The sequence below is a fragment of the Drosophila guanche genome, unplaced genomic scaffold (genome assembly GCF_900245975.1).
Source record: "Drosophila guanche unplaced genomic scaffold, DGUA_6, whole genome shotgun sequence".
Classification (NCBI taxonomy): domain Eukaryota; kingdom Metazoa; phylum Arthropoda; class Insecta; order Diptera; family Drosophilidae; genus Drosophila; species Drosophila guanche.
In genome coordinates, this window is record NW_022995744.1 from 8579561 (window position 1) to 8597716 (window position 18156).

The 18156-nt window shown below is 46.3% G+C and overlaps 1 protein-coding gene across 3 annotated transcripts in view; it reads left to right on the plus strand.

The window, feature by feature from the left end:
• The window catches only part of LOC117579581 (junctional adhesion molecule A), a 96834-nt gene that overhangs the window by 44122 nt on the left and 34556 nt on the right, over positions 1-18156 (plus strand). For all 3 annotated transcript variants that reach the window (XR_004573503.1, XM_034265508.1, XM_034265509.1), the window contains exon 3: positions 15109-15350. Coding sequence is in view for 2 of the 3 variants with exons in the window: in XM_034265508.1 (XP_034121399.1) it covers positions 15109-15350 (242 nt within the window). In the remaining variant the exon portion in view is untranslated. The remainder of the gene's footprint in view (positions 1-15108; positions 15351-18156) is intronic.

The following is an 18156-nucleotide window of genomic DNA, read 5'->3' on the forward strand; positions in this document are numbered from 1 at the left end:
GATAGCAAATTCCATAGCCCAAAACCGTAACCGAAACCAACCGAAGGGAGATCTGAAAAGCAACAGCAGCAGCAGCATGCGGTGGTCTTCTGCTCCATTGTGGTCAGAATTCCAATGCAGTCCAGTCTCTGCAAAATAATTGGAATGCGAAGCACATAAACGCCACAGAATAGCAGAGGCAGCAGAAGCAACAGCAGCCTTACAGCTGTAAATAATTAGTATATTCAATTACAAGTTCATAACTTACCGAACAATCCTGCCACGCTGCACAGAGTCTAGGTGGCCATGTTTGCTGGCATCCTTGCAATTAGTTGCGCGCCCCGAAATGCATCTTGATTAAGCGACGATTACACGTGTACCAAAATGTGGGGTATTGTTATGGCAGCTGACAGCTGTTCCACGTTGTTAAGACAGCCACGGCCACTGACTCAAGAGACTTGCAGCCCGCTCTGGGCGTATCTGGTTGATTGGCTTAAGCCGCAAATGGAAACTACACACACAGAGTACACATCTCTGTCTATTGACTGACTAGCTGCTAATGAAATAACAATGAGAATTAGACAATTGCAGTTCGTGTGTCTGTGTGTTCAACTTTAAATTCAATTGAAGCCATTTAGGCGGATGGCACGTAAAAGTCTTTTCCGAATATTGGTCGCATTGGAGAATGCATGGGAATAAAATCTACATTTTCACAGATGTCAAATCACAAAAATAGATCGAATCCTTTTTGCCTTTTGACTAGAAATACAATTTATTTTCGACACAAACAAAATTTCAAATTGAATTTCAGTTGCTGCTGCATACAATGAGTGGGAGTGCGAGTATAAGCCTCAGAGTTCGAGGCTTCAGAGTTCAAAGTTTCACTAAATGCTGTTGGTATTGCGGAGAATATTTAAATGCATTTTCTGGCTGGAGCACAATGCATAGCTATGTTCCATTTAAGGCAAATCCTCGGCACACAATTGAACACACAATTCAACCGAAATAAAGCGTTTATCCTGTGATAATGGATGGAGCTTTTCACTTATTAAAAACACATTTTCACCGCCTACAAAATTTAATGCACAAAATTTAACTTAAGCTAAGGAGAAAATTTAATTTCCAAACGCACCACAGGGCAAATATTTCCATGTTTGAGCGCCTAGTTTAAGCAATTTGCCTCGAAAGAAAACGAAAATTGTTGTCAAAACTTGAAATGTAAGTCAAATATTTATTTGATACATGTGCTCGAAGGACCCACTCTGGCACGACTCTGGGTCCCTGAGCTGCTCAAGTTCCTTTGTTGTCGCTATTTGTTAACTCGCAGCTAGAGCTAGAGACAAGGAGGGACATTAGAGAGATGGAATGGGACATTCGAGAGATGGAATTTTCATAAAATATGCAGCTAATTACGTGTAAGTTACTTATGCCCCATCCAACTACTTAAGAGCTGCCACTCGAGGAGGAGCTTACGCTTAACCATGTCGCCCGCGCGCAGGAAAACAACTCGGGACAAGACGTTGCCAGTGGCTGTGCCAGTGCCCTATAACACAATTTAATTACTGAAAAAATCACAGCTGCCATGAAAAGGGAGAAGGGAGAAGGGAGGGTGAAAAATACTCCATGTCAAATGGAGCGGAGCGGCAATAGTGCGTAAATCTCGGTGCGTTAAGTGGCAAGCAGAAGCAGGAGCTTCTAGCCCCAATTGACAATGACATTTTGCCGTCATTATTGCGCCCCACCCAGAACAGGAGGAGGGGCTGAAGCCGAGAGCTGTATCTTTAGATGGTGCAAAAAATCATTTTCCCGCTTTTCCGAGCGACATTGTGTTTTTGCTGGATGTTGACTCGTTGTGTGCGCAATTACAGAAATTAGCTTTCGTTTTTAATTTATTAGCGCCATTGTGCGTACGCGTAATGGCGACAGGGAGACAGAGGCGACAGGCGACAACCTAGCGAAGGTCTCGGTCTCGGTCTCCGTCTCCGACTCCGTTTCCCCCAATATCTGCCGGAGAGTCAGTCTCTCCTCTAGAAGAGATCTCTCCCATTTGCCGTTACTGGCCCCCATCCTAACGTATGGCAAGACAAATGCTTTTCGCTGCTGCCGGGGCAAATTAATGTGCATATAACTTACGCCTTTAGTCGAATGCAAGGGGAAAAGGAGGAGGTGTAACAGAGTCCTGGAGAGTGGAGTGAAGTGGGTTGGTTGGAGCAGGAGCAGGCCATTAAGATTGCAGCATTTGTTTGCCTTTCCCTGAGATGATATGGGCTGGGAGCGGGCCCAGTTTCATGCATTTTAAAGCAGAAAAGTTGTCCAGATCGGTCCCTTTTCCATCCAGCCAGCCATCCAAGGCCTGCCCAATGAAGTGTGTGCAGGTTTTAAAATTTTCATGATGATTTAACAGGCTATACTACGGACGTCATCTGTGTTCACATGCATGCCCAAACCACCCATACCCATGCCCCATATATATTTTGTGGCAAATGCATGGGATATGTGTGTGGAGGGCTGGGAAATTCTGTACTCCCTTGTGTGCGCCGTGGCATTGGATAAGTTTTCGGGTTGGTGCGCTCCACTGAGCCACCCACATGGCCAAGATTTATTTACTCAACAGGCAAATTGCGCATAATTGAAAGAAAATATGCGAGCCACGCCCAAAGGCGTACCAGTGCTTTCCACATCAACGGATATTGGCTGGCTTAATTATGCATACTCCAAGTCCAATTGTTAAAGTAATGTGATGCAAAATTGGCTTTCTATTGTTTCTCCCCTTTAACATTTGAACAATTTCCCAATATGCATTAATAATTCTTTGCTTTGACCTTGTTTGAAAGTTATTTCTTGGAATATTCATAAGTTTCCTGTCTCTGCATTTGAACAAAGGAAGGTAAGAAATTCATTTCCTCCAAAGAATTCATTTCAAATCTAATCGCGTAGTAATGAAGTGTATTCCAGGTTTGGCTTCCGTCTAGTTGTAGTGTCGTTAATTATTTCGCAAGTGGAAAATAAACTGTTCGCCGTTGCGCATACGCAGCGTGGTTCAGCTCCAGTCCCAGGCCTTGTTAGCGGTCACGGCGGTCTCCCATCGGTCGCTGTTACTGCTGTGGCAACCGTTAATAAAAAGCCCTCGTACATCTTTGCCGCCTGACTGCCTGGTTGTCTGTGGATCAGGTCGTTGTCCGGCGTCGGTAGCTGTAGCTTTGCTTGTACCATTACCTGTACGAACACTTGTATCCAGAGGCATATGAACAACAAGTTTGTGTAGCACTATGTTGGCCACAAGCTGCGCATTAGTGGATTGCACAACATTTGCCGTGGCAGAGGAGGGAAACGGACGAAGAGCAAACCCGAAAGCGAAGCCAAAACCAAAATCCTTATGTATATGCCCCTCGGATGCTGCTGCTGTGGCTACGTGCTGGCTTCTGGATTCCGGCTGCCTCTGTCTGCCACACACACCTACTCCTTTGGCTTTGGGATCCGCACAAAAGTTTGCACAGCACCACAAATTCTCGCAAATTTGCAGCTGCCGGCTCATAGTTGGTGATAATTTAAGTCGGAAATTTTCAAGGAGCAGCGCCCACACCCACACCACTTCTCTCCCTGGCACGAGACCTGCACGTAAACCAAATCCAAATCCAAACTGAACGCTAAAAGCGAAAGAAAAGTACACCTCACCTCTCCTCCCCCCACACGCTCCCTCCTTAAGCCAGCGTTCCTGGGTACACAAATACAAGCGTAAATTGCAATTACAACAAGTGCAACTGCAATTGCAACACGCACACACACACACACACACTGTATGCCGACACGGAACACGAATACTTTTGCGTTTAAGTATAGGAATCCGAACTGTAATCAAAGCAAAGGAAAAGCATGACAAAAATTGTGAGAATGCAATTATGGCCAAGGATTGGGCCCAAGAACCAGAGATGGATGGATGTGTTGCTGCCTGCTGCTGGTGGCATAAAAGTAAATAAAAATACGCAATTTCTACGGCATGGCATGGCACACACAATCACACACAATCACACACACTAGGTGGCATAAGTTTACGCTCTGACACAAGCTGGGGGACGGGACAAGTTTGCCTGCCGCCTGACTGTCAAACAAAACCGAAAATGAAATCATTGTCAATTCATAAAACTGTGCAAGAATGTTGCAAATTGCATTTACATATGCTGCAGTAACACGCACACAAGTGCAGCAGGCACAGACACACACACACACAGGCACACGCACGCACATTTGGGGGCCATTACAGCGTCCATTATGCTTCATTGCAAGAGGCACACGCTTGACACACATACTGGGATACATAATATGTAGAGGGTCACTAAAGGAGGGGTGGGCCAAGGGGAACAGAATGTGGGGTGGACAGTTGGGCAGCAAGTGGCAGGACATGGAGACAGACCTTCGGGCTAAGCCCCCGGCAGCCATGTCGTTTATTTAAGATGACAGCAGCAGAGGCAGCAGCCGAACGGAACAGAACAGAACAGAACAGAACAGAACCCAAAACAGAAAAGCATCGGTCCAGAGGCTGCTGCTGCCCAGTAGCGGTCAAGTGTACAAAACATATTGCAGTCACTGTGCGAGTCACAGTACGTTTATGGATTGGATATATGTGTATGTACATCCGAGTATGTATATCTACAGGCAGTGGATCAGGGAAATATGTACGTACATTTTATGGAGTCCATTGATTACATCTTGGTGGAAATAAATTGCTCTTTCGGCTTATACTCTTATGAGTTATGAATATTATTCCGCTTAAAATGTGACCATATTTTCGGCTAGTTCGTGAGTCTGTGACTCGCATAAACCCTGATTGCTGGCTTGGATTGGGGTTTGCTGTATCCGCTGGTCGCTGGCCTTGTTTGTGTGCGCCTTCGTGCTTCCAACGTAATTGACATTTATTAATTGGAAAACAATAATTCGCCTGCCAAAGTGCCAAGGGTTCCACTTGCTCTGCCGCCACTGCCACTAGATCTGATCCTCCTGCCCCTGCCCCTTCCCTGTATTGGATGCATGCCAAGTGACATTTCTGGTTGCAAGATGATTTATATCGGAGCATGGCAGGGCTGTTCGGTAATCAGTTATGCAGCGAGCGATTAAAAGACGTCATCAGCAGGAAGCGCGGAAATATTCTGCAGCTGTGGCTCCCACTGCCTCCGAGCACAGCCACTGCTACAGCCGCTTCGGCTCTTCCCATTAAAAGCTGTCAAATTTTAATGTTTTACATGGCAGGAGGCTCAGAGTGGCACCGGCTCCTCGTCCACCATCAGAAACATCATCATCAACATTTGCCTGGGCCTGGGCATGGCCGTGGCACCTGTCGGAACTGACAGCCAGACAGAGGTGGTGGCAGAGGAGCAGTAGCACTGGCTGTGGCAGCCATCTCTCGTATCTCTGCCCAGGCAGTAAACATTAAAAGCACATAGTTTTAATGAAGCAGGCAGGATGTAGATGATGTAGAGGTGCGGCCGTGTCGAGAGTTGTAGTGTCTGCGTGTCCTTGTACTTGCCGCATGCTTAACGGCCGTCGGGGCATACGAGGCGAATGCATGTGGAACGTGGTCCCGACACGCGATAAATTCATTAAAGAACTGCGAGCGAGCGAATGAACCCCTGAAATCTGGCCGCTTCCTATTCTCGCGGGCCATGTAAAATAATATAGTGATACGACAGAGACAGACAGAGAGAGAGGTAGAGGTAGAGGTAGAGGTAGACGTAGAGACCCTTTTGGGCAGTGAGGCGCACACACGTTTATAGATTAACACATTTTTACTGCTGAATGTACTAATAAGGCAAACATTTCCACTTTGAGTTGCCCCCAGGAGATAGCCCCAGCAGCAGCAGCAGGTAGCGGCAGGCAGCGGCAGCAATGGCAGGCAGCCAGCTATGTATGCCAGGACCTGCTATCTCGCGTACATGAGCACGTGTGTGTACTTTTAAAATTTATAACACACACAACACACAAAAGGGAAGCTCTGCACGAAGTCAGGTGAAGAAAATGTGAGCCAAGAGGCAGGAAAAACAAAAGGATTGCGGGGCAGAAATGTATTTCATACACTCCTTTTCGTTTTCGTACTTTCGTGCTCGCTCTATCTGCAGAATGTCCCGCGGGGATGGGCCCAGCCATCCCGACAGCCAGTTAAATGGCATGGCCCCAGGGAAGAGGACCTGCTATACGCCATGTTGTGATTTTCGGGGGGAGGTGCTGAACGGGGAGTCCAAGCTGCTCCTAGAAACCCTATTCTAGCGCGTGCCTGGCACTGCGGCACCAACAGCTGCGCCACGTCATCGATGGCCACCGCCAGACGGCAGCCGCCACGTATCAGATCCGACAACTAGCAACTGGCAGAGCAAATAAGAATCGACACCCACTCCAATGCCACGCGATTCGACTTGACTTGTAATTACCACTGCATTGTGGACTTTTATTTTCTTTGCTGGCCCTTCACTTTAACATTTTTCCCACACCAATCGCAGTGCCCCTCCGTGAGAGTCCAGTGCACCTGACTTCGATTGAATTACAGTTAAAATATTATCAGACAGGAGCAGAAGTCCTTCCCTGCCGCTGACTTATCGCACAGGGAGCAAAAAAAAAGTGGCTTAGCTGTACGAGGATAGCAGTAGGGATTGTGCAATCAGATGGAAGTCGAGGGAACGTGTGCTTCCTGTGTCATGTGGATACATGGAATTAGCCAGGTAGAAAATTAGCCACAGACTTACGTTGCGGATAGAGCTGGTCCTTAATGTGGGCTCCTCTGTTTTTCATGGGTAATTGTTACCACAAAAAGTATACTTTCAAGTCGGTTTCAATTAAATTGCAAGTATTAATTGCATTTCGCAATTGAATTAATCAACCAATGAAGTACCGACTCACTCTTCGCAGCTATTCGTTTCCTTTCACAATAATAGCTTGCAGTTTTTTCGCACATCATAACCCATAAAAGAATCGTCCACAAATTATTCCTGACTATTCAATTTGCTGGCAACGAGTGCTGCGAGTATGTGCAAATCATTCGCGCTCAAAAGCATCCCATATAGCGGTTTAAAGCTGCCATTTCAATGCATTTGATGCGCACAATAAACCATCAAGAAACAGCAGGGAAATGAATAAAAAAAATGTGGCAGGAACTATAAATTGGAAATTGCAAACAATAAAACATGACGAGCGGCCGGAGTGAGTGAGTGAAAGTGCTGCACACAGGAAGGGGGATAAAAAGTGAAAAGGGAGAAATGGCTCATCAATGCAATCATGCACGCATAAAAATCGCAATTTAATTCAATCAATTTGGCTTATTTCTGAGGTAAGACCCATTCAACGGAATACAAATTGCCCTGGGGCCAGAGCCCTTCCTACCTCTAACTTAAGCTGCAACCCAAAACCCAAATGAAGTGGAGAGTGTGTGAGTGTTTTGAGTGGAAAATAAGCTTCAGGAAGAAGCTGTTCTCTCGTGTCTCCCAGTCGAAATTGTCTGATGAATTTTCTTCAATTCGAAACGTGACTGACGCAATGATTGTGCACGTTCGTTCGATGACCCCTCTTCCATGCTCCCTGCCATACATTCGTCTATAACTAAGTGCCACTATGTAAGTGAATAACTGTCACTGCACAGATCCCACCCACACCCACACCCACACCCACACCCACTCCATGTGGCATGCAACACGATGCAGACGGAGGATGGAGGGACAGAGACATGGCTAAGCATCGCATAGTTGGCACTTTTAAGTCATTTGCTACGTTTTAACTCGATTCGAAATGCGGCCATCAACCAGAGGAGCACTCAATCAAACTTGAAGCAGAAGCCAGAGCTCCTCTGTCCTGTCTCCATCCTTTGGCAGGCAACACGCGTTCGGCAAACATGTCTGTCCGCAGCCCTAAGCTCTGCTCCTTCCGTTCCGTTTCGTGCCACACTTACATGCATATGGAATGGCTAAAAAAAAGAGCCCGTCCGTCTGGTCTGGGGGCAGTTCTTAAAGCCCCAATCCACCCGCTCAGTGCAGCGCACGTTTTGTGGCTCTGCCATCGAATTCGTGATGGCCACAAGTGAAGCTTTGGCTGAGCCATTACTCGGGCCCAAACACCAGAAAAAAGCGACAGTTTTTTTCATAGCTTTTTGGTTGGATGCCCAGTCCTCCCTCCTCTCCATCACCCCCTCTTTGGGCTGATCTTGGGGGTGTGTTGCACATTGATGCCGGTGCTGCTCATGTTGTTGGTCTGGCCATTTGGCCAGATTGTAAATTATTTAAAAATGATTTATTATAAGTGTGTTTACACTTTTGCCCTGCGGTTGTGCAACAAAACTGCACTCGTGCAGCAGCGGCAGCAGCAGCAGCAGCTGTGCTGCAGTACTGTGGAATAAAATGTGATTAAAACTGGCCACCACGAACGGAGATTAAAGCAATTTCCACTATCGGAAATAACTTTACCATTTCCTCTTCATTAAAAATGAAATCCAGTCATGTGTGTGATGAAAATTCTGAGAAAATCTTGGAAATTTCCACTGTTCCCAGCAAAAATAATTCAATGGGTGAAAACGTTAAAAGAAACAACAATCCCGGAACAGAGAAAATCTATTGTGTTTTCATTTGAATTTAATATTTTATTGCTGCAACAGCAGGCCCCAAATAAAGGCAACAAAAGCAATTGCCATACAGTTTGCCTTTTGTGGTTTTGCAGAGTGTTGTGTCATGCCACTTGCATGGCTTCAATTAAAATTTCTACATTGTGGTTATTCGGGGGAAGTCTCCTCCTGATGCTCCTGTTGCTTCGGAAACTGGTTGCAAAAAACACATCAAAATCAATCCACATTCATCAAGATGCTGCCCAGCAGCTGATTGATTAAGTTGAATGTATAATGCAAAGACCCACCGCACAACACCTGGCCAATCCAATCGATGAGATGCCCCGCCGCCCGCCGTCCTGCTCTGCCTCCACAATGATAATAAATTGTGCCTTAAATTGCCGTCTGGTCGACTGCCCCACTTGCCCGAATCCTGGTGCCACTTCAATTTATGTGAGAACCATAAATTTAAAATTGAATGAACGAACCCAAAAATTAACACACGCAATTAAAATTCTACAGCGTCGTTCTGGGGGAAGGAACTCAATGGCCCAGTGACATTTTGACTGTCAGTCAGGCTTAGGCACAGCTTGGTCTAGCATTCACAGTCGTAGGCCCAAGGCCATGGCTGACCCTTTTCCAAGTCATTGAATGAATTTCATTCACACAAAAACCCAAAAACCCAGAAAGAGATTGAGAGAAAAGGGACGACTGCAGTCGTTTGGGGCATGTGCTGTAGGCCCCCCATTAGGGCTGAAAAGGCATTACACATTCTGATTGGAAAATCTATGATGATCATTAATAAAATCAAGACGACATTGTGGAAAACAGCCAGTAATAATAGATGAAAACGTGGCCGGCTCTAATCAAGCACTCACCAGGCAAATTGTTGGCCAAGAACCCCGAAACCAGAGACTAGAGGGGAGACTGCCAGGAGGACTGCCGAACTACCATTCAAATTCTCTTGTAAGTGCTGCTCACCGAGAGTGTTCTGGCTGAGATTGTGTGTGTGTGTGTGTGTGTGTGTAAGTAGGGACAGGGACATACATTTATGCGCCCAACTTTAGTCACGGCAAATATTGTTTTAATATCTACTCAGGGGGCTCCCGCTCCGCTCCTCCACTCTCGCCAGAGCATGGCATAGCCAGGCTGTGGATAATACTCGTACATTCCCTGGATCAGGTCTTTCTGTTGATGCTCGTTGTTGCTCTGGCCAAACTTTGAGCTGCAAACAATGCTTCATTATAAGCTGCAACCCAAGCCAGAGGTGATAAGCCATGCCAGAACCAGGAACAGAACCAGCACTAGCCCCAGAGCCACATCCAATACCCAGACCCAGACCCATGAACAGACCCAAACTCAACCCAAAACTCAACGAAGCAGCCGAAACTCCTTGTATAAACTTCACTTTATGCTTTCACTGTTGTTGGTTTTCAATGCCTCAAACACACAAGCACGCACAAGCTCAGAGACACAAGTACAGAGAGTGAAGGCGACAGCGAGAGGGATAAGAAAGGGAAGGAGACACAGAGGAGATGGATAGAGTGAGAGTGAGAGCAAGAGAGAGACATGCATAGCTCTTTTAACTTACTCACATGCCATTTGCTTGTACTTTGTATGAAATTTTACGAATATTTCATAACAAGAATTATGCTTTAGTATGTGTGCTGGTGAATATACCCTAAAATATGGGATGATGGTTTTTAGCAGGTGCTTGGATAGTAGAAAAGGTAGAAGTTTTAACTCCATAGATGTTTCATTCGTAGCAACAAGTTGGACCACAGTTTGGACAACTCTCTGCGCGTACGAGGATTCCATCTCTATTTCATTTAGCTGCCAGTGAGGCTTGTAAGAACTCGCCCAGCAAACTTCCAGTTGCTGTAATTAAAAGATGAATGAATGATCCATCCTCTAGGGTATCTAGAACTTCGTCGCTCGCTTCCTGTCCTCTCGGCTGACGCTGCCGCTGCCGCTGCCTGCCTGTTCCTGTTGTCGTGTCGTATCGCATGTTTTGTCAGACGAAGTGGTTATGCAAAGACAAACAAGTCACAACGAGAACGACAACAACAGCAGCAGCAGCAGCAGCAGCAAGAACAACGCCAACCACAAGAACAACGACAGCAAAAGCGTTGCACAAAAATGTTGTCAATCAAGGTTGAAGATAACAGCCGACAGAGGAAAAACACGAGACTAAGCTCTTAAATGGCCCTCGACAGCCGGGGGAAATGTTTCTTGATTATTAGTACAAGTGTGTGTGTGACCCATAGGCATATCCGACAAAAAACAATTTAAGCGTAAACCCTTTAAATTTCTAATATGAAAACTATTTTCTTTCAAGATGAGCGAAGTTTTCCATACTTTCGCGGCACACTTTCTTGGGGTGGGGAAAAAGAGTTTCCCTTAGAACTTTCGCATTTTGCTTTGCAAGGGAATTGGAATTGCGGAATTCAGTGAAATTAATTTTGAGAGCAAATACTTTTTAAATATCAATGGATTTCGTGTGCATTCTTCTCTGTCAGGAATTAATACTCTGTTTGCCTGCGGAGTTGCCTGAAAATGGTTCTTAAGTGGAGCGCTCTGCATTAAAAACATAATGGGGTTTATTTTTGTTGCGCAGTGTAATTAGCATAATGATAAACAGGAGAAAATGGACCACTCGTAAATCACTTATTGCTTATTAATTGGATCGACACGCACACTTCGCCAAATACTCCATTTATCCATATGTATCCATGATGAGAGGCGCGAGTCGAGGCTCATTACTATGCTTCAATTTCAGTTGTTTCTGGTAGTACGAATATTTTCTTCCTTTTACTTCCTCGTGTGTAATCATGCGAGCAATTAAGCTCCACTCGATTGACGCTAATTAATGAACAGAATTAAAAATTATTATGTGTGAGGCAAAGAAAAAGGGTGGCGGTGGAGGAGTGGGTGTGCGAATATGAGGAGCTGCTGCGATTGCCACGCCCCACCTCAGGCACGCACACAGACACCTCCGCCTCCGCCTCCACCTCCACACTCAATTTCAATTTTCGTGCCCTGTAATTTGCGTGGATAATTTATATGCATGGCATGCGTATAGAAGATGCCTCTGCTTTTATCCTTCTGGCTCCTGCTACTCCTGTTCGGGGTGCGAGATGAAATAAATGTTGCAGCATCATTTAAGCTTAATTAAGACGCCCTGGCCGCAGGCCAGGAGCATGGTGCATAGCGGAGCAGTAGCAAAGGTAAAGAGGCAGCCACAAACAAGACAGCCCAGCACCCTGACCCCCAATTGCAACCATGCCCTCGACATAAATAAAAGAGTGACTGAGTGGTTGAGTGGTTGAGCGGTGTTCGAGTGGCAGCCAACCATGGCACATGCATATTCAAGGAGGAGAGCATCATCATCTCATTGCTCATTTGATTTCAAGCCAACTCACGATTCCACGCATTAAATCGCTTAGACAATGTCAAAAGGCATCATTATTCACGGAACCACTGTCAGCCAGGCAGACAGGCCACGTACAAACCCAAACCCAAGCCAGAACCCAAAAAACCCAGCAACCGATTGGCCCTCGTCATCTCAAATGAGTGGTGGGATAAAATAGTAAACGAAGAACCTAGAAAGGCGTGGAAACGCGAAGATGGAGCATGGAAGGAGAGAGCGAAAGAGATACAGAGAACGGGAGAAGGCGGGTAACTCAATTCCATGCCAATGTTGATTTTTATACCCTGTACTGGAAGAGTATTTCGAGTGCTAGAAAAAAAAAGACCATCAATATATTATACTTACTTATACTTATGATACTTAAAGGTTTAACGAAGGAATGTTTTGATGTATAATAACCAAATCCAAAAGTGTTCCACCTTCCCAAACAAAGGCATAACAACTCTCACTTATCATCAGTTGAGAACTCCAAAATCGAAGTACTGGGCATCTAATAGTCGATCAGCTCTACCAAATCGTTCTCTTTTGTTAATTATCGAGCATGGCAGAAGGCAACGAAATGTAACGATATTTACTATGAAATTCAATGCCATTAAACACAATTAAGTGCGTCGGCCGCCCCCGCTGTAACCCTATTTCTGCCCCCCCAGAACCACTTTTCCGCACTGAAACCCCCCCATCTGAACGGAAACCAAAATAAGCAGGCAATTATGGGTGGCAGCAGGAGGATGGGAGGATAGCAAAATTCATTGAGCTGCCGGTTCAAAGTGTTGCACATTACGCATCATTTCGAGCAGTGTCGAGCCGTGGCATGGGCCATGTGGCACGAGGCCTGGGGCAACGGCATCACACCCCTTTATAGGCAGAAAGAGAAAAAAAAACCAAAATGGGGGCGGATGAAAAAAAAATGAATGCCAAAACAAAAGCGTGAAAATTGCAAAAGTTTTCTTAATTGCTCCACGCGGCTCGTCAACGTTGTCGAAAATTAAGGGCAAATATGCAAAGTCATTGTGTGGCAGAATGTGGAAGGGGGCGGTCGGGGCAGGAGCAGCAGCAGGAGGAGATGGAAATGGAGTTGATGTGGTGGGTCTGCCGTTTGGGCCTAGCCAACGCAATGATTAAGCCAGACCTACATACATGGCGGCACAGGGGCGTCAGAGGAAGAGACACCTACACAGACACTCGGCAGCGTTCCCATGAGCCCCACAAATGAGGCACATTCAGTGTGTGCGGCAATCGAATTGGTTTTTCTTCATAGGCAGTTCTTAAAGGCTCAATTTTCCATAGAAAATGGATGGCTTGTTGGAACTTTAAAGGTGGAAGCGTACTTTAGATGTGGTTTTTAATGGGAAATGTTTTAAATGAAATTTCTTTGAGTAAAGTAAAATAAAACAGAAAATGCGGATAGAGAAAAAGGAAATGATTTAAATAAAATTAACTTAGAACGTGTCTCGTTCTTGTCAATAATAATTCCCCTTAATTTGCATATCCCACATTAAATGCCACAAATTGCATCCCTAATGGAAATGCAGCGGTTTGGATGGGAACAAAAGCGACATTAACTCGATCAGGGTTCAGTTAACATGCCACTAAAGCGTCACAGTACACCACACATACCCATACCCATACAAAATGAGTCAGTCAGTCAGACAGTGGCACTCTCTGGTGGGGCAGCAGATGCCAATTGCAGTGGAGCAGTTTAATTTAAATGCCACATACGCTCAAAATACCCCAGCACCCGAGGCGACATTAAGCATATTGAGCTTAAGAGACTGAGACTCTGCTCCTCATCATCATCCTGCTGCTCCTTCTCCTGCCTTGCCCTTGGCACCGCCTTCTCTCATGCATGCAAATGCGTGGCGTCACAGAGAAGGGGGCAAGGCACGGACCTTTTGTTAAATGAAGCTGAAGTTGTGGGCGTGTCTTGCCCTGCCCTACCCCTCGTGTGGATGTAATGGGGGTGTGCATGTGGAAAAACCGTTTTCAAATGAATGCAAGTTTTAATCCTTGAAATATGATTTGAGTGCAAATATTTTGCATAACCATGAGCTCGACAGTGAAAAGGGTTGGGGTCTCTGGCAAGAAATGGAGACTTGCGGCTGCCGTGCGCGTCTGTGAGCTGTGACACAATTCCGCCTGCCATGCGTACTGTCAGTGTGTGTGTGGTGTGTATGCACTTGTACTTGCCAACCGCAAACACTTCACTCGCTCGAAGGTTGCACGGGCAGACCCACAGCCAAGGCAAGGAGGCAGCGACAGAGCAGAGGCAGACGCAGAGGCAGATGCAGAGTCAGACCCCAGCTGCAGCCTCCACGCACAGTGCTGCGAGAGCTGACAAAAACCCAACGCTTGGGAGACTCATAAATATTCCCATGCATATCATAATAAAATCAGAGAAAATGGGGAAATAAAAGCGACCAAAAATCTGAAATATAATCTGGATAAGTCTCAGTTTGTCAACTAAGAACTAAAATGTCACAAATGCACTGCCATCTCTGAGTGCTGCAACATTTTATGGGACAGAGCAGCGTCACGTTACACTGTGGCAGGGCTTTAAAAACGATTTTGCTTGGACCTTGGCTGGTCATCATTCCATTGCAGTTGAGAGTAAAGGCTTTACAGAACCTAATACCATTGCCAGGGGCCACTTGCGCCTTTCACCTTTCGACCGCAGGACACAGGGCGCTCGACGCTTTTAATGAGCAAAGTTTTGTGCGTGGCTGCCTAGATATGTAGATGGATGGTTGGTTGGTTGGATGGACCATCGACCCCATGCTTTGACGTCTGCCCTGTCGCCATGAGTGTTACTCATTCTGAATGAATGCAAATGTCATTTTGTGTGAATGTGTGTGCAACCATTTTGCGGGCTCTTGCAGTGCACAAATTTCTTTCCAGCAACTGCACTTTTGGGTTCTCTTTTAAAATATTTTTTTGTGGTGCACCGCACAAAGATAAAAGCTCTCTCCCTACCCCAAACCCTATCCTCACGCCTATCCCTAACCCTGTCCCCAAACCCCATGCATATTCATAGGATTTAGAAGCATTTGTGTCTATTTGCAGCTTTTGACTTTTTCACACACACACATTTTATTTTTCTCTGCCACTCTCTGTCTCTCCCTCGTTGCAGATATGACAAATGGCGGCGTGCAGGGTCCCATCGAGGGCTACAATACGCTGGAAGAGATGATGATGACAACGACAGACAGAGCACAAGCAGCCATGCTCCTGCCTACAGCGCCCACTGTCGCCTACACGCATCCCAAATGGCTGGAGCCGTACTTCGATCCCTCGACACCGCGCAATGTCACCGCCCTTATGGGCAAGAACGCCTATCTCAGCTGCCGTGTGCGCAATTTGGCCAACAAAACGGTGAGTTTTTTGGCTTAAAGATTCCCCGAGTGGGTGCCTTTGGGGAGGAGTTACGAGGGGTTTACCAGGGGTTAACAGCGTGCTCGTGTCGAAAAGTTTGCTGTCGTGCGTGACGACAACGAGGACTATACGAAGTAGACACTTTTTGCCATTAAAGTTTTGCCGCTGTACCCTAACTTCGTTTATTTTCCATGCGGGGAATAATTTTTTTGGTTCCTTGGCTCCTCCTCCGTCCGTTGATTTCTTGGCTGATTTCCTAACCTGGTCGCAGACGCGTAGACCAAAAATGTAATTCCCCTAGCATGACGGCGAAATTTTTAATTAGTTAGACAAGCTCCTCCGTGTCCCGTCCCTCCCCAGCTTGTGTCTGTTTTCCTTTTGCGGCGAGGGCGAGCCGAGAGGCGACTTTCAACTTGGCATTAAGTTGTTTTTGTCTTTGGCAGGAAATTTAGTAATTTCGTTTCGTTTCTTTTTTTTCTGTTTTTTTGTTAATTTTTGGCTGTTGTTGTTTTGCTATTGTTTCCTTTGTTTATCTGTTTTAATTGTGCCTCTGCCCTGTGCCAATGTCTCTGTGGAAGGCTCCCCTCTATCTCCGTGCCACAAAGACGAAAGGGCAGCCGGAGGCAACCTGCTGCTCCTTCAGCTTAATCTTCAGTCCCCGCTGTCAAAAACAGAACAGAGACAGAAAGATACAGCCGAAGGAATCACAAATATTTGCATACGTATGTTCCGGGTGGAAAAGAGGAAACATTTTCAATTTTCTGTTTATATACTTTGTAGCATTTAATTTTGGGGGAATGTGGAAGGGACTGGGAACGGGACTGACACCGACCGATCCCAGTGGGAGGGCAATTTGTGTCATTTGTTGGATCCCTGAATGCCACTCGTTCTGCTAAATGTGTTTAATGAAATGTATAATTACGATAAGAGTGTCTGTGCGCGAAGGGGGCTTAACTTTTTTAATATGCCCAGCAGATAGGTTTATGAGTAATTAGACAGCCCGAAACGATTAATGAGGCGCCCCAAGCCGAACCAGGCGCAGGACCAGAACCTCATTCAATCCCATTTGCATATAGATTCTCGCTAGTTTTAGCTTAAAACAAACATGTAATAGCGGAGAGGATGCATCGGCGTTGGCGTTGCTCAAATGCCAAAAACCAACAAACTTTTAACACGCTCGCGAGTACTTGACACAAATGCACCAACAGTGGTGGCAGCAGCAGGCAGCAGCAGGCAGCAGCTCTCGCAGGACAGGAATTGGATCCTGCCGGAGATGGGGCTGCAAATGCTAGGGAGGGGGGATGTGAATGGAAGCCGCTGCAGGATGCCGTTTGCAGGCGCAACTTTTAATTTCTTGCCAAACAAAAGAAGGACGAGTGGCAGCAGTACTTGCAGCCCCTGCTAGTGGCACACACACACCCACACACACACACACACACATATACAGTGGCTAACACATACATCAACTGTTCAACCTCAAGTGGGCGGGCCTTTTTGAGCCCTCGGCCCTCTCAGCTCCCGTCGCTTCTCTGCTGCCGCCGCCCTGCAGCACTTTCAATTGCATTTGAGCGCGAAATTATTTAAACAATTTCATGAAATTGCACTCGCCGCACGCGTCAACAGCACTTGGCTCACAGTCCGAGTTGCACGGTCCCAAAAGTTGTGCGCCACCTCCTGCTAACCCCTCTGTGCTCCCCTGTGTGGCTTCTACACCCTCCCCCATCACTGGGCATGGACTTGCAACTTGAAACGGAATGTCGAGCAGTTGTTGCTGCTGCTGCTGCTGCTTCTACAGCTGAAATGGCTGTTGTGGATGTCGTAGTTGGTGTTCATATGGCCAGGCATGGCTCCAGAGGAGTGTTGCTGCTAATATGCAATGGGAGGTTGGAGCTGGGGCTGGGCCAGTGCACTGATGCACTGATGGCAGTGCCCAGGGGTGGCTCCATTACATCGCCACATGCAGCACAGCGTGCACTTGTTAATTACGCTTTAATTTGTTGCGTAAAATGTTTGTTTAATGGCAGGGTTGTCGTTCCCGTTGTCGACCGACTGACTGTGTGTGTTGTCAAAAGTGCGAGCGACATGTTTTTGCTCACTTTTATGCACTCCCGCCCACTCGCTGCAGTCAGTGGTCTTCAGCATGTATCTGGTACTCATTGCACCCTATATGCACTTCACAAAATTTGCCCCAAAACCCCTCGCACCCCTTCCTTTCCTTTGCTAGTCCCAGCGTCATTGTTTCGAGGCGGCCCTTGAAAGTGTGCAACAGAATTTGGTATAATTAAACGCACGCACTCATCATTTTTGTGCTTTTCTCTAGATCCTCCCTGTGTGTGTGTGTGTGCCTGTCAAGTGCGATAATTTTGAATTTACATTTGACTTAATAAGTTTACATAAGCCAACGTTTGGTGGGCGTGGCTCTGCCTGGCAGCCAGCCAGCCAGCCAGCCAGCCAGCTTACAAAGTTATCTCTCTCTGTGCACCGCAAACTACTTAAAAAGTTTGCGATAATTAAGCAAAGCCAAAACATCTCGAGCACGATCCACAGAAGGAGCAGCAGCAGCAGCAGCAGCAGGAACAGATTTCCTTCGCCAGTATATCCCGGGATTTGGCAAGTCAAAGCCAACGACTCCCAAACAGAATCAAAGTCAGGCAGAACGTGTCACGTTGCGCATACGTCACGTAGTCGCACCCAGCACAGATGCAAAAGGTTTTTTATTTTTTACCCCCTTTTTCTGTCCCGTACATCGCGATTTAATCTTAGTAAACTTTGACATTTTATTTGATTTTGATGGCACTGCGTCGGC